Consider the following 27,905-nt stretch of genomic DNA (forward strand, 5'->3'; position numbering starts at 1 on the left):
TACAATAAAAAATGTAATCTTTATTATTTTGACGCATTAATAATGTTTTTTAGCATCAGTTAGGGTAATAGTAGCATTTTCCTGCATGCAGTTCACTAATACAGAGTTAGTCAATAATTTTAATAAAAGTAATCTATATTTAATTTTCCTGTGTAAGAAACATAAAATGTCCTGATGTGTTGGATTATACAATTTTGCTACTTTCTCTTTGTGAAAAAATATTGTGGACCCTAGATAACATTTAGAGCTGTTCTAGTGCAGCATGAATAAAAAAGAAAATCTGTGAGTAACTATGAGAAAAGATTAAGGATTCTGTGAAAGAAAGGTTGTATCTGAAAACTTATGATGCAGGCACTGCTTAGACATTCAATTTGAACTTTAGACCATTTCCCAACTGCAAAAAAACTTAGATTTTTTGAAGCAAATTATGAACTTACTTTGCAGAAAGTAGTGACATGTTGGCAAATATTGTAAAAAATAAGAACCTACAGCTATCCATTCATGTAGTTGTATCTTGTTCTCTGGAGTTCTTCTGTGAAAAAGTGCTATGGACAGAAAGTAACAAAAATGGTGTGACATCAACCTGAAGATAAAATTCAGTTCTTGTTTTATGTACATAATGCTGAAAAATAAAATAAAATGATTTTTACAGTATTTATATTTGCTTATAAAATCCTAACATTATTTTCAACAGGTTTAGTAATTTTCAACATGTCTGTACAGTTTGGATATACAGTATATGCTCTTCACTGAAAATTCAGAAATGTAAAACAAATAAGCTCCTAAATAGCTGCAAAATATTGCTTAATGGTATGGAGGAATGAGGTCTTGTTGAGTAGTTTATTTCACTTAGCTCTGATGTATGGCTTTCAATGTTTAAGAATCCTGGACAGTCAAAGGAACAGCAGCATAGGCAATATAAACATGCACTGATTGCATCCAAACTATCTATAATGGTAGATAATACGTAATTTTTCCTGTTGAACGCTTGCACACTACACTTATTGTGGTACATATTTGATGCAATAAATGTGCTAAAGTCATTATCTCTTTGCTCAAACATGCACCACAGGTTAAAAATTACTATTTACATAGCAGAGGGCTTTTCATTAACGTGTACAACAACATCAACCTTACTGAGAGCTGAAGATGGCTAAACAATACTGCAGGATAAAGCAGAACAACTTTATAAAGGGCTCCTTTTGATCAATTTGGAGGGCTGAGGCAGATTCATTTAGTATTTGTATGCAGAAAGACATTTGACAAAGACAAAATCTGTGACTCCAGACCTAGAAAGAAGTTTGCACCGCTTGAAACTTAATGGTTTGTGCAAAAAATAAACCATCTCTACTATTCTTGTGAGTTGTAGGGGACTTTACAGGCATACCAAGACTTGTTTGGACATGATACAACATGAATACATTAATTAAGCACCTCAAAATCTGTTATTCCTTTCCAGAAACACTGTACTAAAAAAACCTGTTTTTCTTTGTGACTTTATGTTATTTTCATGCATGATCTATAAGTGCAGCATGCCTTCATGCAAATAATTTCTTTGTGTATATTAGTCATATAATAGAACACCTGGCCCTTGTACCTGTAAAGGTGTACTTAATCCCCTTCCCAAACAGAAGCCCCATTTACAAAAATAGTCACATATAATAAACAACATATGAATAAAAACAAGATGAATCCACCAACACAGATTTTGTAAAAATATGAAGTATGTGGCAGTTGAAATGCAAACAGTGGATACAGTTACCATATTGTTTTATGCTAAACACACAAATACTTGGTTTTGCACCCCTTTAACTGGTCCCTACAGTCTGTGTAGCCATTTTTTCTCTCCTCTTCAGCAGTGTCAGCTGGTAGTGAGAACAGTAACCTCCTGTCAAGGTTGTTTCCTCTTATCACAGTCACAGTCACTGACAAGGGGTCACTGTCTTTTAATAGGCACTGACCTTTAATGTACAGTATATTTGTAAAAATTGTCAGTTTGGCATAGACCTCCTTCAGGAGTCCTGTTGACACAAACACGTGATCCTTACAGCCTATGAACTATTTTGCACATATATGATTTTGCTTGTGATTTGCTTTTATTTCTGACCATCTTTATCTTCCTTTTCATGCTTTTCTTTGACTGGCCTTATTACACGATCATAAGAAGGTGGACAAACTGCTGTAGATGCAGTTATATCAGTTTTCTCTGTAAATGAGTTTTCATTTAATTTGTCAATAAGGATTTCACCTTTCATACCCTGACCAGCCCCTCCTTCGGTTTTGTTTTTGTTATAGATAAAGGAAGCTTGTTTTACTGTTCGTTTTAAAAGGTAACGTCTGAAAGCACGCTGGATGATAACAGCAGATACTTCCTCCTGTTTTCGTTTTAATGTAGTCGTAATTGGTTCATAGGAAGCTTTTGAAGGATTGGATGCCATAAATCGATCTTCCATCTGTATTCTGAGGGCGTCCATCTCTCCACTTTCCCCCAAAACACGCTTTGTGAAAGCAAACAGGATGTCAAGGCAGTGAATTCTGTCACCACTCACCATGGGCAGATCCATTGCAATGAGCTGGACTTTGTTTGGTTTGGGTAAATGAAGAGGAGGCTCAAGTGCTGCTGCAAAATCAGACAATTTCTCAAATTCCATGAATTGTGTTGCATCGGGATCAAACTTCTCCCAAACCTCATAGAACATCTCAAAGTCATCCTCACTCAAGGGTTCAGCGCTCTCCTCAGTAGCAACACCAAAGTTCTCCAAAATCACAGCAATGTACATGTTCACCACTACCAGAAAGGAGATGATAATGTAGCTGACAAAGAAGAAAATCCCAACAGAAGGGTTGCCACAGTCACCTTTCACAGAGCTCCCAGGATGAGCCTTGTTAGGGTCACAGTCGGGCTCCCCACTGTTCAGAATTGGGGCGAGCAAACCGTCCCAGCCAGCAGACGTGGTGATCTGAAACAGGCAGATCATGCTGTTGCCAAACGTTTCAAAGTTGAACATGTCATCTATACCAGCTTCCCTCTTAACATAGGCAAAGTTGGACATGCCAAATATCGCATAGATGAACATGACCAGGAAGAGCAGCAGACCAATGTTGAACAGAGCAGGAAGAGACATCATCAAAGCAAAAAGCAGAGTGCGGATTCCCTTGGCGCCTTTAATGAGGCGCAGGATTCGACCTATTCTGGCAAGTCGGATGACTCTGAATAGTGTGGGGGATACAAAGTACTTCTCAATCATCTCAGCTAAAAACATTCCTAAAAAAGAAAAGAAAAAAACCAAGACACATATTTCCATATCACAATAGAAATTTAGAAAAATAGTTTTAAAATTGTTAGTTCTGTGTAGCAATCCAAGATATTCTGTAGATCCCACTTGAATAGTTTCTGTTATAGAAGTTATACTTAATAGTTGCAGGTGCAATATATGTTGAATGATTGTAACAGTTTTGATGGTTGGTTTAGCTAAAGTATGAGATAAAATGAGAAGTTGAATGCCTTGGCTGATAAATCTTGCAAAGGCAAAAGCTAACCATATAAGCTCTATTCAAGTAAAAGTTCACCTCTTATTCATTTTACCTTTTTTTTACTTTAATAAACAAGACTTACCTACTATTGAGAGAATGACAACCACAAAATCAAAAATGTTCCAGCCTATAGTGAAGTAGTAATGGCGAAGTGAAATTAATTTCAGGACACATTCTCCAGTGAAAAGGACAATGAACACCAGGTTTATCCAGTATAAAATATTTTCCATTTCTTTACTCTGGTCATCAGTTTCTACCATCATGGTAACCATATTAAGACAAATAAGAATCATGATGCTGATGTCAAATACTTGCTGTGTCACAAAATCAAAGACCATGCCTTGGAATTTATTCTGAGGAGGAAAGTAAAAAAGAAACATTCAATACAAACTGTAATTTTTTTCTTTTCCTGTTACAAGAAGGTAGAAAACCACATGCAGTAAGGCCTATGAGACTTCAATAAAAATGTGGTCTAGTGGTACTTAAGACTAGTGGTCTTGAATACTCAAATACAATGGCTTAGTTCAGCCTCCTCAGTTGCATATTCATACATAAAATGGTTGTCAGGGAAAAATATTTTTTTTCTGTTTTTATTTTCCATTTCTGCTTACTAATACACAATCAATGGTAATTTTCACCTGGGCATATTTCTGCTCTCTCTGTATCAGTAAAAACTCTTTGTAAATAGCTATTGGTCTGATGTGTATAAATAATTTTACCCCTGGTCTTGGTATAGGTTTTTGTGGTTTTTTGGATCCCAGCTTTTTCATTGCATTGTAGTATTTCTTCTGCTCTTCTGTCATAAATATGTCTTGACCTCCAAAGTAAAAACATGAAATCAAAACTGGTTATAATCACATTCATATGCAGTGCTGAAAAAAACTCTTAGAAAAATATGATTGATTGATTGACTGATTTAATGAAAATCAAGAATACTGAATTGGGAAAAATCTCTTAGCTAGCAGATGCAGCTGTCTGTCTAAAGTAAACATTTAGTCTAGAAGTTGTCTGGGCATCCAGTACTGCATCTCACAAAAGCAAAAAGCAATGCAACATTTCTCTACAGTTAGTTTCCTTGACCTCCAAGGTACTGAAATCATTTTCAGTACCTCGTTTATAGGAAGAGATACAGTAAGTAGTAGAAGTAAGAGAAGCTCAAATAGTCTGGACTGCTCAGTACTGTCACTTCTGCAATTTTAGTGAAACAAAGGAAGCAGACAAAGTCAGGTTTTCAGTACATGACTGTGTTAGTGCTTTAGGTATCTCTAGCAATCATAATATTAGCATTGGGACTCAAAGTCTTCAAGGTTTTTGAGAAGATTGATTATCAGACTTTGGAGAAACTTAGCTAAAGATTGAATCACTCTTGATACTGTTAAGAGCAAAATGTTCTCTTTTAAGTCTTTTATCTTGATTAGCTTCCATGTTCAATGAAGTTCAGTTTAGCAAAAGCCTGAACAGGCCTTTGGTGTTTGACAGTAACAATAAAGAGAGAATTATGGGTCATTCATGGCAACCTAGGCAAAATCCGTAGTAACCTCCTCTTAGGGACAGCTTGAATGAAAACCTATCAGACTTCCCATACCTCATGAAGAAAATTTTTCATTGATAAAAGATACTTGCAGACATCTAATTCCAGGAATGTCAATGCATGCATGGGATTGGATACAGCCCTTTGTGGATGAGTGCATGGGAAGCTTGAAGACATGGGATTGCATGGACTCTAAGCTGGACAGGCTCCCTAACCATATACCTCTAGGTCTCTACCATGTACAGCTTCCAAAAATCTTACTTAGCATCTCTCGTTGTTAATATGAACCCAAAGAAAGTGATGCAGTCCAGTAAAGTAAAAGTAAACTAGTAATTCGTAGCTGCTTTTGTCCTTTAGCTTTCTTTGCTTTACTTATTTGCAGAAAATAATTTTAAAGATGAGCATTTATACTCAGACCATCTATACCAGTGAGATTTTCTACATCTGCACTGTGAAACAATAAAAAAAAGGCCCTGAGATAGTTAGAAACCACTCCTGCTACAAGTGGTTAAGATTGTTCAGTGCCACAAAGTAAAACTTGAATACCTGAGTTCATTAAAACAGCATCTGTAGTGACCACTAAAATAGCACCTGAAGTTGTGTGATGAAATAATGCTTTATGTTTCATGACCAGCTGTTTGTGTGCTGATAGAATAGCTACAAATCAAGAAGAAAGAAAATTCAAGAAATGATGAGTGCTTTGATGTAGAGACCTAAGTCAGTGGTTTGATCATGCAAGGTGATTTCATGAAGTTCAGGCACGGAAAAGCAGATGACTTGAGGAATACTAAACTGGACATTGACAACATCTGTCCCATTTACTACAGTGAAAAATCTTGTGATGTTAATGCCTACTAGAGGTATGATTTTATGTCCTAATATACTTCAGCTTTTTCCATTTTGAACAAACCATGGGTGTACTTTCCATATATCATGCACCTGCAAAAATGCAATATTTTAGAATATCTTTAGAAGGGAAATGAAACAATACTTATCTTCTTTTTCTGTTGATTGAAGTTATCAATAATGACACCAATGAACAAGTTCAGGGTGAAAAAAGACCCAAAAATAATAAAGATAACAAAATACAAATACATGTACAGGTTGTCTTCATACTTGGGTTGCTGTAATACCTAAGGAAAAAAAAAGTGAAATACCATTCCTAAGATTTCATGTGAAAACTTCAACTGAACAAGTGGCAACCCTGTGCAAAATGTCCCCAATATTTTGTGTTTGGACAATACTCCTATCACATTTATCAACATATTTTGTCCATTCCATCTATAGCTGAGAGCATCTGGTAGTTTGCATTCAGTATTCCGTATTTTTTTACCACAGAATCTCACACTAATTAATTTCTTTTTTCAGTCTGTTGTATGGATATTAATTGTTTATGTAAAACACTTGTTGATAGACAGACCTCAAGAAAAAAGGTAATCTGAAATATTTGCAGTACTTACATCTCTTGAGTCAATAGCTGCGTACATAATATCCATCCAGCCTTTAAATGTAGCCTGTAAACAGTACACACCTGTTTAAGCATAGAGCTTGAAGACAACTCATTTAATAATTTCCAGCAACTCAGTACAGCACCAGGAATAATTAGCATAACATTAGATTTCTAAGAATTTTGTCTCTTGGCTTTCTACAGAGCTGCTCATCGGATATACTGCTGTGTATCCCACTAGTTTGTCTCTATATGAAAATTTTAATCAGTAAGCGTAATCAACTTATTTCTCATTTCTAATTAATTATCAAAAATCATGGAAGGCAGTATCATTTTAGTTCATCAGATCATGTCAACTGCAAAGGCTGAGAGGTAGCCTTATGTAACTGAGTTGCCCCCAATGAAGACTGATATGTAGTTCCTCCGTCTCAAGTCAAAAGGTGGCAATGAAAGGGAACCAAAAATTTGATCAGCTCAAAAGAGGTATTTTCCTATCAACCAGAATTTAGATTTTTCTATACTTTGAAAGATTATACCTGATTTAATACTTCTATTTTCACAAGTGTTTTATGTGCATTGAATACTTAATATGCCTCATAGATGACAGCATTTAGTGAAATTTTATAGCTATTTCCTCTGCCCAAAATCTGTAAATTTTTATATTTGATGGTGAAGTGCAGATTGCTTAATCGGAGAGTTCAAACAGAAAGTAGTTTTCTCTGTTGTAGCAATTATCTTTTTAGACAACATCTCCAAATAGAAATCACTAATTTTTTAATCCAGTTGTGCTCAAAATAAAGCAAAGAAGTAGACTGTTCTCTGTCATTCAATCCTCATTATAATTTTGCTAAACAAGGCTGCAGATCATTGGTTCCTTCATATTTCTTGCCATAGAGACCAGTTGCAGAATGGAATCAGGAGTGGAACACTCTTCATCCATGGTTATTGCTGTATCACCATCATCTCGAGGTTTAATTTCTAGTGAAAGTTTCAAAAAGCCTTTGCTTATGCAGCAGTTTGGCATCATCCTGAAGTGAACTTAAAACAAGAAGAAATTATTCTCTTATAGGAAAAGAGGTCCCTTACACACTTTTGAAAGAGTGGAATACTGAAAAGAGCATGAATATCCTTAGAAGCAAATCCAATATATATCAACTTTCATATCTTGGGGTCAACACAGAAAATATGAAGTTCAGGCAATGGTGAAATCAAAGTGTAGTATCAATAAATCAACAATAAATCTGAAAAAGTAGAAGTCTCAGCTGAAGAAGTCCTTTTGGAATACTTGGACTGCAAGGGATTAGGAGAAGTAGATCAGTTTTATTTATGTAATTACTAATATATGTTTAACTTGTTCTCAAAGGCTTTTAATTGTGAACACTCCACAACCTTATAAAAAAATATTTATTCCAGCACTTGCTTTTATTGTTTCTTAATACTTACATCTTTCTGTTGCCTTTTAAGACTGTCACTTGTCCTAGTCATTACATATCTGGAGAACAGTAATAATCACCTTCATGTAGCATCTTTTACTTATTGCAAACTGATTGTTGCTGCTTTTCTTCTTTAGACAGTGATCACTCTTCCTTCAATCTTTCCACACAGATCTTGTTTTCCAGACCTCTGATCATTCTCATTATTCTCCTCTGAGCTCTCTTACACTAGTTCATCTCTTGAAATGACAACCAAAACGGGACTCGGTATTTCATCTAACGAGGTCTAAATAGGACAGGATGATTACTTCATGTCTTATAGTGCTACTTTTGTTTCTGACTTGGTACACTATTTGCATTTTTTTGGAATGTCATAACTTGATATCAGCACTTCAGCCTGAAACTCTAAATGCAAATAACTGGCATACTTTTATAGCAAAAAGATGATGGAGTGGCACTTCTGCAAAGTGTGTGCTGTTGCCTCAGATTCAGACACATGATGATCTTTGTATATCATCCTCCAGGCAAAATGGAGTTATTATTGGGTTTTTGTAAATTTATTAGTGTAACCTAGACTAGAGTGAATAAAAAAACCAGACTAATTTTTAAATATTAAGCTTCACCATGATCAGTAAAGTACTGCACTATAAACAGACAGGACCTTTCAGCTAGTGCTAGAAAACTGAAGAACTGATCTGTATTATTATTGTTGTTGTTGTTGAAAAGGAAACTTGAAAAGAGTGTGGGCATGGAAAAATAGAAATATAACACATTACTATCTTGTGTTTTCCCCAATGACTTTCACAAAACTGCAAGATTTTACAATTATTGAAGAAATTAAGAAAGTCAAGGCATCACATTTTGTGATAGCATTATTTCTACTGTAGATGTGTAGGCCTGCTTATATTTATCTGCAATAGGTTTTCTTTATGAAAAATAAGATATAATTTGAATATTTGTGCATACGGAATAGAAAATAACACAGAAAATGACAGGAGATCAAATTATTAGTTTCCTTTTTGCATATTACCATATAAAATATATTGTATATTTTCAGTGACACTAAATCAGGAGAAATTAATTGATTTCAGAGATTACAGCAGTATAACTGAAATCAGCATCTGTTCCAAATTTTTTTCCCCCAAGGAAATTTCAATGACACATATTCAAATGCTGATTCAAATGTAGTTAGAAAAAACAACAGAACAATCCCTCTTCTCCTTAAATATTGGTAAATGTACACAGACTTTTTTTTCCCCTGATAAATAATTTTTAATGAAGTTGTAAGTCATGCTGGAGTTTCACTACTCAATTTCTTTACCAGAAATAAACACCAGGAAGATTCCTTTTTGGAGATACAATAGCATCTTGCTTTTAAAACACTGACCTGCTGGAACTTTGAAGGTATCCTAAACTTCTAGCCCTAGAATTCAACTTCCGATTTTTTTACCCTGCACTTCACAAGATGTATTTTCTTATTGATATTAGTAACAGGAGTATAATATAATATTGTGCTTTGAGACCCACTGGTTTGCCACATTTTATCCTGGCAAGCAGGGTATATGCTTACTAGCAGGATAAAAGCAGGCCTCTGTGAGATTTACTTACCAAAGAATCCAAACACTAAGTTCAAGTTAAAAGGCATAAGGCCATAAAATTATCAAGGCAAATGCCACATCTCTCTGTACACCAACCTCTTCCTCTTCACTTTTTGATGCATGCCAGTTGTGAAAGGAATTTCTCCAGTATATCTGTCTCTGCTTTGATGCTTCTCTTTAGGGACAGAGAAATACTCAAGCAAGTTCAGACCAAGAAATGAAAAAAGCTTTAAGATCCACACAAACCAACATGATCTATGCTGCATCATAGAAGAAAAAAATCTTAGAGAGAGAATGTGTACTTATGTGCTGATGGCATAAGTACTTATACTCCAGATTCTATAAGAATTCTGGAAAATAGTCTGATCAACAAAGTCTATAAAACTTGGTTTTATCAATTATATATATGGTCAGCCTGTATTTTTGGGCAGTAAGAATTGTAACATTGCTATAATACTAAAGATTTTCCACACACACCTGTGTCCCAAAAGAAAAAAGACAAAAACCAAACCCCAACCAAAAATTAGGTTATGTTGTTTTCTTCGGCCCTTCATTGCAGAAATTCATTTGCCAGCACTACCAAGTAAACTCAAGAAAGAGCTTATCAGAGGGTTATTTTTGCTTAAAATGCTACTATGACATTTCTGTTTTTTGAGCCCACAATACTTCTTTCTGAAATTACCCCACAATTTTTGAATGCTTCTGTGTGAAATATCTATGTTTCTTTTCTATATAACTTGTACAAAAAAGAAGAGTTTTCTGGGATGAACAGACCCACATACTATAAGAAATATTAAAAAAAAAGTTTTTCAGAGGACTTATTTATGTCTTTCCCACAATAGTAAAGTCCTCAGTGTCCAGGTTTGAAGTTTTGCAGTTCTTTTGACTTGGTTTCATTTCCACTTTTTGTCATGAAAATGGTACTACTTCCAGTAGTATTCACTCAAGATAGTGACACAGAAAGTAACACTAACGTTATGGTTCCTGTAACACAGAAATACTGAAGAGATTTACATTCTTTAACTGATGCAAAAGGCGTGAGTCCGAGGGCAGAATGGAGAATGGAAATACTGGGGAATAAGAGGAAGCTTTCTGTAGTTAGTTTGTAGACTCCTGAAAATAGGGACCTGTATCAGTAACTCGTGCATTGATACTTATCACGGAGATTGTCATCAGAAAAATGACGTTGACCTCTATGGGGTTATTTTCTCAGGTCCATCACAACCTAACAGCAGTCTGTGCCAGAAGTTGTTAAGGTGGAGAACCAAATGACTTCAGTAGACTTTTCAACTAATCATTAGGATGTTTTAAAAAGTCCATTAATGTTCACATTAGGTTCACAAAAAGTAATCCATTTGCAAACATGATTTTATAATCAGATTTTTCAGGCTCAGTATCTTATTTTAGGCCAAATACTAAAGCTTCAATAGCTTTATCTTTCTTTCTGACATAGTAATGTATACCTCTATTTGAGTAATACCTTAGAATTTAATCATCATTACTATTGCTGCAAGATGTTTAGGAAGGGTAGGTAAATCAAGGACAATGACATATCTATTCAATTTTCATGTTTCTTTTGGGCGTGATGGCTTTGGAGCCTTGTTCTAGAGTCTCGTTCAAAGTACTTTATACATCAAATAGAAAATCACCTTATAACTGTCTTCTTTGATTCAGAAAGTAATGTAAGAATCTCTAACATTTATGGATTGTGTTTTGAAGGTGAAAAACATAGATTCTGCACATTATAATACATTAATTGAAAATCAAGCTGATATTTTTCTTTCTTTGCCCTAGGGCTCTTATCATTCCATAACTCCCAAGTTGTTACTGGTGGCTTACTTACCAAACCTTAAAAGATGCAGGGCCAAGTGTCTGTTTTGTGCAATGAGAGAAGTGCCCCTTTTTTTCTGGTATGTCAAACAAAAAAAAACCTTTCATGCTTTTACAGGCATTTTAGCAATACATAGACATTCTACTTACACAAAAAAAAAAACCAAAACAAACCATCATTTTTGAGTTTTGTTGATGTCTTGTTTATCCTGAACACGTGTAATAAAACATTCTGCCCTCTGGGTCAGTGGATTTCATAAATAAGGCAAAGAAAATAAGAATTTAAAGTCTTTCTATTACAATAAAATTTTGTTATCAAAACCAAGTTGTATTCAGTAGTTTATTTCTTTAATACTGTTGGTCCCTCTCCACTCTTTCCTGATGTGACAGTAAAGTAAATAATCATAATGAAACGATTATTTAAATTGTCAGAGTTATCAGTCACACAGGTAAGATGATATGTTATCTGGGAGAGGCAGTTCACACTGCTCAGAACTACTGTTTTAGACTTTGTGCAGGACCATGTCGATACAACTTCATCATGTTAATGATTTGTATTATTGAGATTTCACATGCCAGCATAAAAGCTAGAAACTTATTTAAAAGCTAAAAAAATGAAACCTAAGATGCTACAGAATTAGACAGCAACCTAAAAAAAACCATAGAGGTTGCTGAAGACACACAACATATGCTAGAGTTCAGAATTTTCTTGATTAAAGCTGGGTCAGCCTGTTAACTACTTCAAAATACAAAGACAGATTGTGTTGTGTGGACACAATTTTTGATAGTAAATGCATAATCTTATAGTATCTTTCTGCATATATTTTCTTCCTTCTTCCCTTGGTTTTTGCTAAATAAACCCCACTAGGTGCTTATGCACAGAAATATCAGGGAAAATATTTCATAGATTATGGTATTCAGTGATATTTTTCTTTTCTTATTTCTCTCCTGAATGAGAAATTGCTTCTTAGATCACCTAAGTCTGCACTTGTGGCAGCCACATGACAGATGAGGTTTACTACCTGGAATTCTTCTCTGTGACTTAATCACACCAATGGAGATGTTTGTTTTTCAGCAACAGGAAAACTTAAAATATTCAGGTAGCTGAATACCATTCCAAGGTACTTCTAGAAACTTTAAAAGTTGGAAGGGGCTGGAGGACTAAGGGAGCTATAAATGGGAAAAACAGCACTTGTTTCTTTAGATGTCCTAGAAATTCTTTATTCATCCTAGTAGGCTCTACTTGCTGCTTGTGATGAAAAGATTAATCAATTACCAGTGCAGTGGTATTACTAAGTCACAGATAAAAATAATCAGGTAAATGTTTTCTCTCTTTGTTGCTAGAATTGCTTTTCACTATTACATATAAACAGTAAAAGGTATATAAAGAGTGATCACTTACTACTTGAAGTAAAGAAAGATACCCAAATCCTACATTATCAAAGTTTACTTTCACGTTTTTCCATCGGGCACTTTGATTGTTTTTTATGAGTTCCTCGCACTGACTAAAATTGTTGATTTGGTCGACTTCAAACCTTTCATCAGTTGTGGTGTTAACACAGTAGTAGAACTTCCCAGCAAACAGATTTACTCCCATGATGCTGAAAATTAGCCAGAATATAAGACAAACGAGAAGCACGTTCATGATGGATGGAATTGCTCCTAAAAGGGCATTCACAACCACCTAGTACACAAATACAGGGGGAGAGAGAAAAGAGTATAAGCATATTTACAGCAGTAAGTTTTGTATACTGTTTCACCAGTGCTTAATAAATCCTTGTTCAGAAACTAATACTATAAATTTTAAAGCAGTACATTAATAACTCTAGCATTGCACTGTTCTTTTAAGTTATTAATATTAGTACATGTAATGAAAGGAAAATAAGTAAGAAAATGAAAATCATTAATAGAAAAACAGAAGAGAAGACCCAGTGGTAATAAGATGAAGCCTAACATTGATGTATTCTAGATAAAAAAGAAAAAATGTGTTGAATGAAAATATAGACATAACAAAATTCTAAAAATGCATCAAATTATAGCTTAAAAATGTCTAAAAAAAATAGCAACCTGTAGATTTGATCAACATAGCTTTGAAATTTAAGCTGAAAACACAAATGCCATGAATCTAGAAACTAAGCTCTACATTAAAAGGATTATGCACAAATTAAATACATATCTTTATTGCCTTATTGTTCCATGCAAGATTATAACAAAGATTAATTTCTTTGTATAGAAAAGCAAGACAGTTTTGCAATATGTGTCTACTTGAATCAACATAATTTATTTCAAGCTCCAGTCATATTGTTTCATGTATTAAGTTTAAGTCAGCAATACCCTTCATTTATCTAAAGAAGGACATATTTAGAGCTTTTGATTTTGCATTAAATTACTTTTGGCCAGTTGCCTTCTCAGCCACTTGCAGGCAAAACGTCAATAAACCTTATGTCAATAAAAAGTGTATTGTTCTAATATATTCAGTCATTAATCACATGTGTCTGTCAGAGCTACCAAAAGTTTTATGATGAGCAGTTATTTATCCTTAAGTATCCAATATCAGATTCTCATTTAAAAATTATGTTTTGTTTTAATTTCTTTTTCCTCTGTAAACTTTTGGAACCTTGTATGAATGTAAAATAAAACATACAGTAGGGCTCTGATTCTCAGTAATCCAAGTCCTGCAGTGGGGCAGGAAAAGATTGGCATGGATACTTGGAGAGCATTAAGTTGTCTTAGTCCATCTTTGTCCCCTGCAATATAGATGCATCCTTCCCACTACCAAAATAGTTCTGAGGAAGCTCAGAACTGCTCAGTCTTACTACCTGTATTTCACAGCCTCTTGAAGGCCTTTGGAAGAGGAATATTGTGGTTGTGTTATTCGTCACTCAGCACACCCTCCTCCTCCCAAATGTTATGGCCAGGAATTAGGACCTGTTTAGAGATCTGAGGTAGAAATGTTATTTTCAGGGCATATTTTCTCCTTATTTAGAAGGGTCTCCTCCGCTGCACAACAGTAGAAATGGGACCTTTCTGTAACTGAGAATAAGCCTTATCTTTTATAAAATCATGATTTTTTTTTTTTAAATTTAGCTTTTTTTTTTTTTGGTAGCTTCTATTTTTGATGAAAGCTTTAAAGGAAGCATTCTTACTTCTTGAGATTTCTTAGAAAATGTGAAGTATCTAAGCAATGTATGCATAAGACAGCCATTTTGAGAAGTGTTTAAAAAGGCTAAAAAGGTCCCAGTAATATTCTGAACATAAATCTGTTGATACTTAGCTTGATGGAACTGAGAACAACATAAAAATTAGAGATGGAATTAGAAATTCTGGAATTTATTCCAAGTATGACCTGGTCTATGACACTGTATTATGTTATTGCTGCTTTGAAATTCCAAGCCAGCTAGTTTTTGTCTTATCATTTTTTTTCCACTCATAAAAATGTTCTGGATGTGTTACACTGATTGAATTCCTCTGTTTAATCTTGTGAAAAACCTGAAAATAAAGATGTCAAGAAAGAAAGATGGGGATTTAGTTCTGCAACTTAAACAAATTATGGTTACCTGTGCTCCCACAAAGAATGGTTTTGCATGAATTGAGTGCCTGTAGCAATTACTTTTATAACAACCCTGAGATCCATTGGACCGCAGCACAGATCCAGAACACGCAGCAGAACACTAACAACTACAGTAATTGTTACAACAACTATGAATTGATAATAGCTGTAGAAAGAAAGATTTCTACAAAATGCCATCGGTGTGTCTTGCATCTTTAGATGAACGGGTAATGCAGTCTCACCACTGAGACTATGAAAAGATCAGCCACATCTTCTTGGATAAAAAGAGAACAGGTTCTAGCAAATGTTCCAACAATGCTTCCAACAATTTATTTCATATAGGTCACTGAAAACCCATCACATGGTAACAATTTTTGGTCACTACTGACCTGGCCTGGATGCGAACTGGTGACCTAGAGATGAAAGGCTCTGTATCCTATTACCAACCCCTTGAGCTATCCAGTCCCCCTGGAAGGTTTTTTAAGAAAAGAAGAAAAGAAAATTAAAACTTTTAGAAGTTGTTTCCCGTTTGCATCTTGGTTTTGTTTGACGTTTTTCTTCTCACCAGTGTTGAGCCTTTCCTCTATCATATTTATAATGTAAAGCTGCATTTTTACACTCTGGTCAGATGCTCGGCTGACTGTAAAGTCCACCTTAGGAAGAAGTCTTTAATTTCTTCAACACATACAGTTGGAAGTAATTGCTTTAACAGCATTTTTCTGGTTTTTTTTTTTTTTTTTGGTATTTGCTTTGGGAATTACCTGAGAGATAACCACGACATTAACTTACATAATAAATATCCAAGATAGCACCCATACATACACAGACAACACCTACACACATAAGTTACAGCAAATGGAGAGAAGAAAGGGAGAACCGATTGAAAAGTGAACTGAATGCAGGAAAGAGATCAATTAGCATTTCTTAATGAGTTAACTTAGGAAATGAAAATTGTCATTCTCATCTTGTTGGAAAAAGTCTGTAGAAAATTAAAAGAAAATATTGGCAACTACTGCTCTTATTTTGGCTTGTTCCTTAAGTCTAGATCAGATATATGTGATTCAAAATGTATTTTTTATTTTAAAAGGTCTGTTCTCTTGGGCTTATTTTCTGTTATTTCTTCATACAGAATATAATGCCAGTAAATTGGAAAAAGATGTTTGCATAATTGTTGGTTTGGTTTTGTAGATTACCTATGTATTTCCTCAAGGCTGGGATGTTGTTGGTCAGGCTGACTCCAGTGAGTAAGCTGCAAAAGCCCAAGTTGATTCTGCTTGTTCACCTTCCTATAGCTTCAGGTAGGTGGAACAGCAATAAGAGCAAGTGAGAAGCAACACCTGATACCTACAAAGACAAAGGATCTCTAGACTATTTTTCATTTCCATTCATATTCATCCAGGAATAAAAAACTGTCATGTTTTCTCTAGAACAAAGCAGTATTTAATATATAAACACAATTTTTCATGCTTACATTTTCATAATATTTATCTTCCAACATCAGATTTATACATAAGATAAAAGAATTACTGCAACACTAATTGTCTGTCCTATCTTCTGGCTGATATGACTTTATGTCAAGACAAAGTAGTAGTCCAGTTGTTCTTTTTTATTGCTGTTTATATCTTTTTTTGGACAACTCTCCAAAGAAAACAATAAAAACTAGAAAAAAATCAGTTTTTCTATCAGACCTGTTCAAATGTATAGAATGAGGATTATGCAAAACACCAGCTTGTCCCTGCTGTATGCGTAGAATATTAGGAAACTTTACTAGATTCAGCCTTGCTGTGGGAGACATAGCTGAACACATAGTGAGATATAAATGTATTTTAGTTCCCACAGCAAAATATTTTCCATAGATCCTGGCACCTCAGCAGCCCAAACTTTCTAGGAATTTCTACCTTGGAGCTGAGTAATCAGGGCCTCCCGAAATCTGTAAAGAAACCATGAAAAATCTACTTATCCACTTTCCCCATAACTGTTGCAGACTCTGTGAAGAAGTTCCAAACTGTGTTCCTGGTGTAAATGAGCAGGAAGTTACCATCTTTGGCATGGAAGAGGAGATTATAGGATTGTGTCCAGAACATTCTTCCCACTTAAAATGAAAAGTTGCCTCCACTTTGGAAGTTGTCACCTTCATAATTTTATGATTAAACAGGAAAAGTTCCCAAAGAGCTGCCAGAGAGACCATTTGCACTGAAAGTTGAAGAAGTGAGCAAGTAGACATTGGTTTAGATTCTTAGTGCATCACATAGGTAAGATTGCTGGAATGAGCAGGAGGTGAGCCGTGAGTGGACAGGAATGGAGGCGCAGGTGACATACATGATCTGAGTTCAGCATGTTCTCATAGAGAAGGACTTGGAAGACAACACACAAGGAAGGCTAGAAGATGCTGAAACCACACTGATTTGACTAAGTGGGTATCAAGTAACAGACAGGTGTATTCTCTCAAACGGTGGAACAGTTGAGGCAAGGGAGCAAAAGACGTAAAGAATACACTGACTTTCCCAGTCAGGGGATCAAAGGAGCATCTGAGGCAGACCATGAAGAAAGCCCATCCCTGAATCAAAAAGATTACTGCTATGGGTAATGATGCTGTAATAATGGCTTCCTGTTCTCCCTGGGACTGAAGTGATGATGGAAACTGCCTTTCTCTGAAGTTAGGGGAGTCACTTCTACAAATCATAACACAGCAGAGAGTCAGTGGGATTGGAGGAAATAGTTATGAGGCTTATTTTAAGAGTAGCTACATCAGTTGAAAATGTTTCTGTCACAAAAGCAAGGGAGGTACTGGACCTGTGGGCCAGCAGACTAAATACAAACACTGCCCAGTGCACAGGACTAAGACTGATCCTCAGCAGAGGCTCTGGGATCTCTCCCACAGTTGCTTAGTGTGAGGTTTGGAGGTGCCCATGAAGGAAGATAACTGAAGATGCAATTCCAGAAAAATATTCCCACATGAGATACCCTGTCTCATCTGAGTGTATACATGGAGTTTGATGGAAGAGGGATGCCATGTATGGCTATATAAGGATTAAAAGTTCATTATGTTGAAGCAATAAAGTATATGTGCATTGCCACAGCAGTAATGTAGATGGGAACTTTTATTCATAGATAATAAAGAAAATTTATCCTGTTTTGTCAATGTGTATAACAGGTAATAAAATCTATGGGACAATGCAGTCTAGCAGATGATGACAGAATGGGAAAGGAGGAAAGATAGCAAAGGAACTGAGAGAAATTGTAATAATTCTTTTACCTCTAAACTACATATTTTCTCATTGAGTAGCTTGGAATGGGTACACTGGGAAGAAGCATGCTGCATACGCTTGATCAGCTATGAACTGGCTGTAGAGACAACAGAGGATGAGAATTAAACATATCTGTGAGAGAAAGACATGATAATTCCTCCCTAGATTAATGATTCTAGGGAGGAACTAGAAGAATTTTTAGATTCTAGGAATCTAAAAATGTAGATTAATCCAAGTAATTCAGACCTTCTAATTTCAATTAATTACTCCTCTTTATTTTATCCTGATGGATTTCTTGCAAGAAAATAACTTTCATAACTTTGTCCCACAAACAGAAACCAGGGTAGTACACGTGTTGGTATGAATGTGTGATCTATAATCCACTAATTATATTCCATTGTTCCAGTGTTTGCCGCACTGCAAAAAGAAAATTCCCAACCTAAACAAAAAAAAACCCACAAAAAATGAAAATGAAATGCCCCCACCCCTCCAAATTAAAAACATAAAAACACAAACTTCCCTAGAACCCCTTATATTAAATAAGAATTTCCCATAACCCAACCTATGTCTGTTGTCTTGTTCCCACTGGGCACAACTAAGAAGAGTCTGGTTTTTTCTTTTATCTATCCTCCAACCAAAATTAGAATAATTTTATGGATTGACCTTTAAGAAGTGCATAGTAAAAGAACTAGTTGCCACCTTTGCTACACATTTTGCCTTAATGCTATGTACATATATATAATTTATCCTTAACTACATGATCTATCATTATGTAAGGCCAGAATTAAATAACATTTGGAAAAATGTTTAGCAGAGTTATAAGGAAATTGAAAAATAAAACTATAATCTTATTCTAGCAAATTAATGCTTAGCCTTAAGTCATGATCACTAAAAATTAGTAAATTGAAAGTTTGTAGAAGTAAATTATGATAGTGGGACTATACTACTCTTTAAATTAATTTTAAAAAAATGCACAAAAGATAATATCCTGAAATAAATAATGAATGCATTTGGTCAGTGTTAGAACTGGCATGAGAAGCATCTCGTATGAATCAATTGAAAAAAATTATTTATGACCGAGTCTTCATTTGTTTAGTAAAATAAAGATTACCTTGGGAATACATAGGGAGGATTATTTGAAAACTACATGGGAATACCCAGGGAAGATTATTTGAAAACTACAATTTAAAGCAGTGATTGTAAAGAAAAAGTTGTATTTAACTGAGAGTATGCAAAGGCAGGCATGTGGAGAGAACCAAAGAGACCTGAGAAGGAGTTACAAGTAAATCTTAATCTGAACAGTAATGAACAAATAAAGATGAAGTAACAGAGAAAAAATCTCAGAGAAAAAGAAAATCACTCCCTTAACAAGCCAATTACTGTATTTTGTTCTTGGGACTGTACAAGTGCATCTGAACTGAAGAATGCTGTGAATTTTATCTTCAAAGAAAGCAAAATACTTCCTCAAGCATTTAATGCACAAATTATTTTTATAACACTTTGTGCTGGAGAAATTTCATGCTATTGGGTGGTGAGTTTATATTTTGGAATGCTACTGCTGTTAGCAGATAGTTTCAACTAGATGATTCTGCAGTTCTGTTGAAGCTTTTATAAGAAAATACAACTTGGTTTAAGTAGCAACACAAGCATTTGTTATTCACATAACAATCTATTAAAAGCAAGCTATGCTTTTGGATTTAACAAAAGACTGGAGGTTCTGGAGCAGCCTGATTCTGTTTTTCACCAGAAATCAAGTGTACTACAAAGTACTTCTGAAGAAAACACAGAAGAAAAGACATAATTTAACATACTGTATGATAAAGTACAATAATTATCTGCCAAGCAATAAATCACGACTCCCTTTGTCTGAGAAGACCTGGTAAATATCGTAAAGAAACATGAGCATGAAAACAGAGTAATTACTTGATGTGGGAACTGTATCTTTGTATTTCACAGAATGCAGTTGAAAACACCCCAACTTTTTGCCCTTCCTGTTGCATTAATGAAATGTTATTGACCTTTACATGCCCTGTAACATTCCCAATTAAAATGTAAACTATATTATGTATTCCATTCAAATTTCATTAAATTTTGATTCTAAAAGTAAGGATTTTCTTTAAGATACAACAAACACAAATCTGGAAAAAAAATCATATCAGTTTCAATTATATACTATACTTCAATAGTCCTCTTCTAACTGTAGAATTATAATAAAAAAAATACTAGGATATTTCCTGCATGATTTATGAACATCTATACATAGAGTCTTCTGACACCAAAGTTTGTAAAGTTTTGTCTTTCAGGAGACATAACACGTCTCATAGACTCCTTAAAACTCAAAGGTAATGAATAGGATCACAGTCCTCAAAAAATCCTTGAAAGTTCAAAATCTTTAGATCAACAAAATATATTCCTCTCTTTTTAAGAGAAACTTGCAGAAAATAGCAAATACACTTTCTTGAGAGGGAATACATAATCCTTAACTGTGAGACAGGATGATAAATTTACACTGAACGCAGTTTATGCTGATATATCATTTACACTGAAGCTATAAAAACTCCTGCACTAATGATACCCTCTTCAGCTGGTGCTTGCAAGGGCTGTAGTTCTAAGAAGTGGATTTTTCTAATTATTATAATGAATGTAGAATTTTTACATCACCAACATGTCTCCTGCAGGACGTTTCTAAACCCTAAGGAAGATAATACTGTTACTGGCATTTTATCAAGATTACAGAAACTAGTTTCCAACACAGGGCAAAGGGTACTAACTTCAGATTCCAAGAAAGGATTATATATGTTGTTTCACGTTGTCTGTATACACTTGGAGTGATTTACTTAATGTAACATATAGGGGTTTTAAAATTATGCAAAAATGTATACTGCAATTATATAAATATCTGTAGTTGTGACTATTCAGATCACAGTGTTTTGGTGTGGGCTTAATGTATTAACAGTAATGTGCAAAACTTTCTACAGGATATTTTTTAATATATATAGCTATAAATTGAGTAACAGAGTAAAGCATGGATCTTTCCAAAACAATATAAAAGCCAAATTCAAATTTTTAAAGAAAGCCAATTTTTATCTCAGTTAAAAAAGCAACTAAATATATTAAAATAGCTTAGGTACCTTCTCCTGCAAAAAGAACTCCAGAAACTCTAAATAACAATACTTATTTGCTCAAAAGTTTTCATGTTGTTTCTGTAACATAAAAAATTTCAAAGCATTATTTCCAAAGATTTAAAGTGATTTAGAAGGAGTGTAGGGTGAATATTGTATTATTTTGCTGGTATTGGGATTCTCAAATATGATTGTCTCTCCTTCTAGCCCTAAAATATACAATGTGATTTAGTCAGACTGTACTCATTAAGGGTAGAAAAGGGGAAATACTGTACCCATAATACAGATAAGGGGAGGAACCAGGGGTCCACCCCATCCAAGCTGAAAGGTTATCCTATATGAAATAGAAATATATAGCCTGTTATTAGTTGTGAATCTGTAATGACAGACACTTGATGATATGTTTTATAACTCAACTATATGAGAAATGTTTCTTTTCTACTAATGAAAGTTTGAGTACTCTTGAAAATGACTCGTTATAACTTTCCTTGTAAGGAAATCTAAGGAATAGCCATTGAATTTTACAGGATATTTAAGACATCAAATACTCTAATTTAGTTTTACAAGTTATGAAATTGGACTGGAAATTTGAAATACAGTAAATGTTTAAAGCCATCAGCCAGAAATATGCATAAGGCATGCAAAACTGAAAGTGCAAGTGGATTTCAGATTGTTTGCTGCCTTCTACTATTTCTCTAATAAATAAATCAAGCACGGCATGACATGCTTTATTTTGTGAAATTAGACATAAATGCATGCTTTATTGTCACTTAATTCTCTAACTCAGCAAAGCAATGTATACTCAGTATTCTACATTTACAGGTAGCATACCAAATCAGGACTAGCGCAAAAGCATTATATTGCAAGTACTAGGAAGCTAAACAAAAAGCGATGGGTATATTCAAATCTCAGTTTGCAGCTACTTCTGCTTAATACATACACTAATTGAGATGAGAATATAAACCCTATGACAGAAATTTAAATTAAATTAAAGCAATTCTTTACTTTGCCTTCCAGCATCTGGATGGAGTTCGTTTTGAGATTCACTATAGAAAGTATTACAATATTTTAGACTTCAGTATACTAGAGATATACTAAATGACTTTAATATGGCAAAATTCACTTCTGTGCTAAAGGCAAGCACAGGCTATGGATTACTTGTACCCTTTTTTGGTGCAAGAGATTCATATATTCACTTTGGAAAGAGAATTTTCCCATTTATGAAGCATAATTATAAAACTAAGTTTAAGCATAATTATAAAATTTATAAAATTATAAATAGTCAGTATTTACTGACTGTGTAAAATGCTGTGTTCTTCCAATTCCCTAGAAGGGTAAACTTATATAAGAAAAACATTGATTGATTTAAAGTAGTTGAGAACTTGGTAGATTGTTTTACAAAATAATGCAGATCTTTTTATATACACGGACTTATGTGAAATACTTAAGATATTTTATATTTTCAAGGCAAAATTTGCACAGTTCTGAACATGGAGTAAACATTAAAATTTAAATACATGCTGAATAAAAAGTCAGCTTGTTTTATCACAGTTCAGCATAGGTATGAGCAATATAAGAAAGCAAAGAGGGATGATTTATTTTTACTTTCTGCAGGCAGAAAAAAATCTTTTTATGAATTCTTATGCAATGAACTCAGTTTCTGAGAAGACTGCAATCTGATTATAGTCCAACCATGAGCTGGTCAATTATTTATTATTTGAATCTTTTTACTGTTCGTGAGTCATTCATAAGGTATGCCAACAACTGTCAGTGAGTTGTTATGAATACTTCTCAAGTACTTTGGAAAAAAACATTTTCAGAAGTTCATGTAACTAATAGTAAATATAAGGCCTATATAATTGGCCAGTCAAATTTGCTAAGTGACTGGAATCAGGCACTTCATTGACTGTCATTAATATTGGAGGACAGAGCTGAAACCTTTTTGCTTTTCCAAGCTTGTCTGTGATTCCTGCACAGTAAATTGCTCATGAATTATTCATGTTCTGTAGCTGAAATTCTATCATATGATTGGGCTTCTGGCATAATTTCATAGTTATTCAGCGAGACATAAGAGAAAGCAGTAAATAGATTTCTAATAACAGATACTTTTCTTTGAGCATGAATATCCTAAATTTTTAAGAGGAAACTTTACTAAGGCAATCACGTAAGAATACAGAAAAACTGAATAAAACATTTGGCAATCAATTTTGATATTTTCTTTCTAGAAATGATCTTTTTTTCCAATATAATTTTTAGAGCTGCTTTTTTTTTTTCTTCCTATGTAATGTCTATACTGGTCTCCCAGTCCTCCTGCAGCTGACCAGAACATTATTAAAAAAGTAAACCTGACAGCAGTTTCATGACATTTCTCTGCACAAAACCACATACATTTTTCTGAATGTTCATGAACAGTATGTACAAAGAGAGACAAAGAGAAAATGGCTAAGTCAAATAGTGGTAAATTCTGTAACACTTGACCAGCTCTTACCCTGCTGAATTCATGAGTTTCAAATAAGGAGAAAACTGTTAGAAGTCAATTTGCTGTATGAAGTTGAAATTTATTAATCTAGTAATCATTGGTTAGTGATATATTTTCTGCTGCATTCTGAAGTAGAGATAGGTAGTCTACTGAATACAATTCAAGGAAAAGAATTTGAAGTTTCAATCATTAAGCTTAGCTTTCTTTCTGAAGACAGTATATTCCAACCTATTCCACTGGTTTATAATTGACTAGAAATTCATTATTGCATTGTTTCCTCTTATGTTTCCAAGAAGCAGGAAAAAGCATTTTCTTAAAACATATTTCATTGACATGCATATAGAGTTAGTTTGTATTCAGTGGCTTTAAGGAACAGAAGGTGTAAACAAATGAAAAAATAAGTTAAAATGCCTTCTTAAGTGAGATGAATAGTAAGCAGGGCCTCTAAATTACTCAGAGTAGTAAGAAATGACCTTATATACATTGTATTGAATATTGAATAGAGATTAGTTGAAATAGAAAAAAAAAAAGCATTTACCTTACAAAGAGAATAATTTCATAGAGCAATCAAATAACTTGATTTCTTTTTTTAAGTCAGCCAAACTCAGAAATAGATTTAAACCACTAGTGGGTATGAATATATCTGTAATACCATCTAGTAAAATTCAGTGGGGTTAGACTAAAGGGGATTTATCAAATATAAAGAAAAATTTAAAAAATTCAAATTTTAACAGACAATATCTTCAATGGATGCTAAATTAGATTCTTGTATCAATATTGTAATATGTTTATCAGTAAAAAATTAATATAGTTTTATTACTTTTTTTCATTATTAAGAGTCTGTTAAGTGAGTTCATAGTCGGTAATTTCAAAGACTTACATGAAAAACTCCTGAGATTGGCTAGAAAGTAAAGTAACCTTAATGAATGTAACTTCTATGTGACACTGCATATGGATTTAGGTGAATTGATGAAGCTTTTTGCTTATCTGTTAGTAAAAGATATGCGATAAAAAGATAGTGCAGCCTTTCTGCATGGACTTTTCATTCCTGATTCTGCATGCATGTACTCCTTCTATGCATGCATAGTTTCAGATTCTTTCATGTTGTCTTACCCTCATGCCTTCAAATCGTGACAAAGCTCTTAGAGGTCTCAAAGCTCTTAGTGTCCTAAGGGACTTAATGGCACCAAGTTCAGAGTAACCCAATGCATTTGCTGTTAAGCTAACCAAAGAGACCTATATGAAAACAGGAAAGTAAAAATTATTATATTGTACATACTACTTTACGTACCATAGATGTGAGATATACACTTCTTTAGAAGATTCTAACTTTGGACCATTTTCTTCAGGAATAAGGAGTCTTTCAAATGAAAAAAAAAAGAAGAAAAAAGTAATATGAAAGAAGAAGAGGTAAATAAAAAAAATATCATAAGATAACTAATATCTGGAAACATTAATACTTCTGAATTTCATATTTTGCTAGTGATTTGTGGGCATTTAAAACAACAAAAAGCAAATTAAAATAATCTCTCCTTTTTACTAATTTATGTATTGCTCTTCCTTTTTCTTTTTTTTACAGTTCTGTTGGGATCAATAATTATGGTTGATAATGTCCATTTGGTTGCCCACAACTGAAAGGAAAGTGATTGAAGATTGAGTTGAACTAACAGATGGATCACAGAGCAATATTGCTCCTCTGGAAATTGGTAGAAAGGATTAATTTTTCTATAATCAGTTACACTGATTAATCCTTTTGCCTTACTGCTGAATTTATGTGCTTTACAAGCTTAACATTGACCTGGATTATGTTGTTTCTAAGACCTTATAAGAACAGTTCCATAGGTGGCAGAATTCGACAAGCCTTTAAATATTCCATGTCCCTACGTTACCTCAGTGCAAAATACCACATTGTCCACATTTGCTATGGCTCCTGTCCAAAATATTACCTTCTGTTTGTTTCCCATTTCCCCTAAATGTTCCTGCATTATGCTGTTCTAATTCCTTAACTATTTATTGGGCCAAAAATAGCATAATATTCTCATGTACTCTTTCGTTATAAGAAAAAATATATCACGTAAAGAGAACTCTACGACAGTGCTTTTTATGAACCATATTTAAAACCAAGCATTATATGTGAAATCTTTAGCTTTTCTGTACTTGTCAATCCTGAGCTCTAGCAACCCACAAATCTAGGTTCTGACAAAATCTGAATTTCTTTCTCCAGCATATTCCTCGTACTACTAAAACCTTTCAAGCTGCTGTGATCTGAAGCAAAATTAAAGAAAATATCTTTGTAAAAGATGTGTAAATCCAAGATTTGATCACGAGTTTATTGAGACACTTGAATACATACTATACCTTCACAATATGTATTCAAATATTCACATCACAAGATGGTCGTTTGCAATATGATGATTTAAATAAGGTCAAATATTAGAGAAAATTAGTTTAGAAAAGGAACAGCTGCTTCTGCTTGCATGCTTCTTCAAGCTTTTTTGTTGTAGGTGCCATTTTGAGAAGAATTTCAATACTAGAGAACCCAAGAGTGGGTCTTTCTTTGTATGAACATAGCTACCTGTAGCTCTATATGTGGGGCTGAATCCTAGATATACTTAAACCATAATGTACACATATCAAAAAGGTTGTAGGCACCCATCACAAAACAAAGCTGAAGAAAACTAATTGCTCTGATTAGCCCATGTATGCTGGGAACACAATCAGAAACTTTAGGCAATTCTTTGGCATAATAAATGCTTATAAAGTTCCCTTTTTACCTATTCAGTGTCTGTTTCTAATTCATTTAAACCAGGACAAAAATAATCTTAATTTTAAAACTAAGCTTGTTCAATATTTGGGTTTTGTGTATGTTTTGCCAGAAATTACTGTCTTAAAAATATAGTGACTGGCTGTGGTTTTGTAACTATGTAAAACATAGTACTTGCATTCCTTAGCATTGGAGGTTTTCTCAAAAGGGTATACTTAGGATAGTATTAAATTCTCCATAACTGTATCAACGCATTAAGAAAAGTTCTCTCCCATTTCATGGCACAGCACAGTAGAGTTAGAACTATCAGACAACCCTTGCAGCAAAGATTATTGAGCCTAATTTGAAGCATGGCTGTGAAAACTGCAAGTTCAGTAATATTTACTGGACTTTAATACTAAGTAAGCCACACTACCAGTGCTAGAGATATATCTTGCTTTCCTTGTAAAACCATAATTTATCCATATGCTGAAATTTGCAGACGTGATGTTTGTTATCTTGCCAGAGGAGTTTTGATTCGGATGTGTGTAGGATATCTGGTGGACCAGACATCCATCTAAATGCTGCATTCAACTTAGACCACAGCAGGAGGGATGGTGGGTCTGAAGGTGGAATGAGCAGACCAGGCCAGAATGGAGTTCAGCATGGCCTCTTTCAACAGCAGTGCTGGGATAAACCCTTTAACTGCTTGTGGGGCTACCAAGTGAGATCCTTCTGTTAGCAGAACTTCCAGTCTTTCCTAACTGTGGTATAGCAAGGCAGTGCTGCAAGTATAAAGTGAAAGACAGAAGTATGACTTTTCTAGCTACCTTACTTTTTAAAGTGAAAAGTAAACTAGTTGGCACTAATAGATATTATGGTTGCAAAGAGGGTAAATTTAAAAATAATCAGATAAATATAAAAGTATCGCCTAGGAAATACACTACATACATCAACAATCAGGAAGTCCAGCCAGCACCAGGCATTAGTAAAGTATGTTTGGTAGCCATAGGCCACCCACTTCAGCAGCATTTCCAGTATGAAGATGTAAGTGAAGACCTTGTCAGCATATTCCAGCATGGTCTTGATAGTTTTACGTTGTTCAATATATATGTCTTCAAAAGCCTGTGAGTATAAACATTCAAAGATATGTTATTTTTTGTTACTGGTTGCAACAAAGTAAACCAAAAAAAGGCAATAAAAAAAGGAAACAATCTTCAAGAAAAGGCATGGATTTGTCACTTCTACCCAATGCTTCTTTTTCTGCTAATCTCAGTATATACCTGTTTCCTCCTATGAAACTATATTTCCAGCTCACAGGAGGAAGAAGCAGATATTACACAGCAACCACTCCACTGGGCAGGGATTTTTATTTATTTATTTATTTATT

The 27,905-nt window shown here is 34.3% G+C and overlaps 1 protein-coding gene across 1 annotated transcript; it reads right to left on the reverse strand.

Annotated features, from left to right (window-relative positions):
• On the reverse strand, positions 1-27,640 carry LOC108507304 (sodium channel protein type 1 subunit alpha-like; the record flags this gene model as incomplete). The annotated part of the gene is made up of 8 exons (XM_017835161.1): positions 1-3,265; positions 3,617-3,887; positions 4,254-4,358; positions 6,061-6,198; positions 6,526-6,579; positions 12,776-13,057; positions 24,886-25,008; positions 27,467-27,640. Coding segments are annotated over 8 exons (2,316 nt in total), but the record flags the coding sequence as incomplete, so codon positions are not given.
• Positions 27,641-27,905: the final 265 nt, after the last annotated feature.

Source organism: Lepidothrix coronata, unplaced genomic scaffold, assembly GCF_001604755.1.
Source record: "Lepidothrix coronata isolate B3197 unplaced genomic scaffold, Lepidothrix_coronata-1.0 Scaffold250, whole genome shotgun sequence".
Lineage (NCBI taxonomy): Eukaryota > Metazoa > Chordata > Aves > Passeriformes > Pipridae > Lepidothrix > Lepidothrix coronata.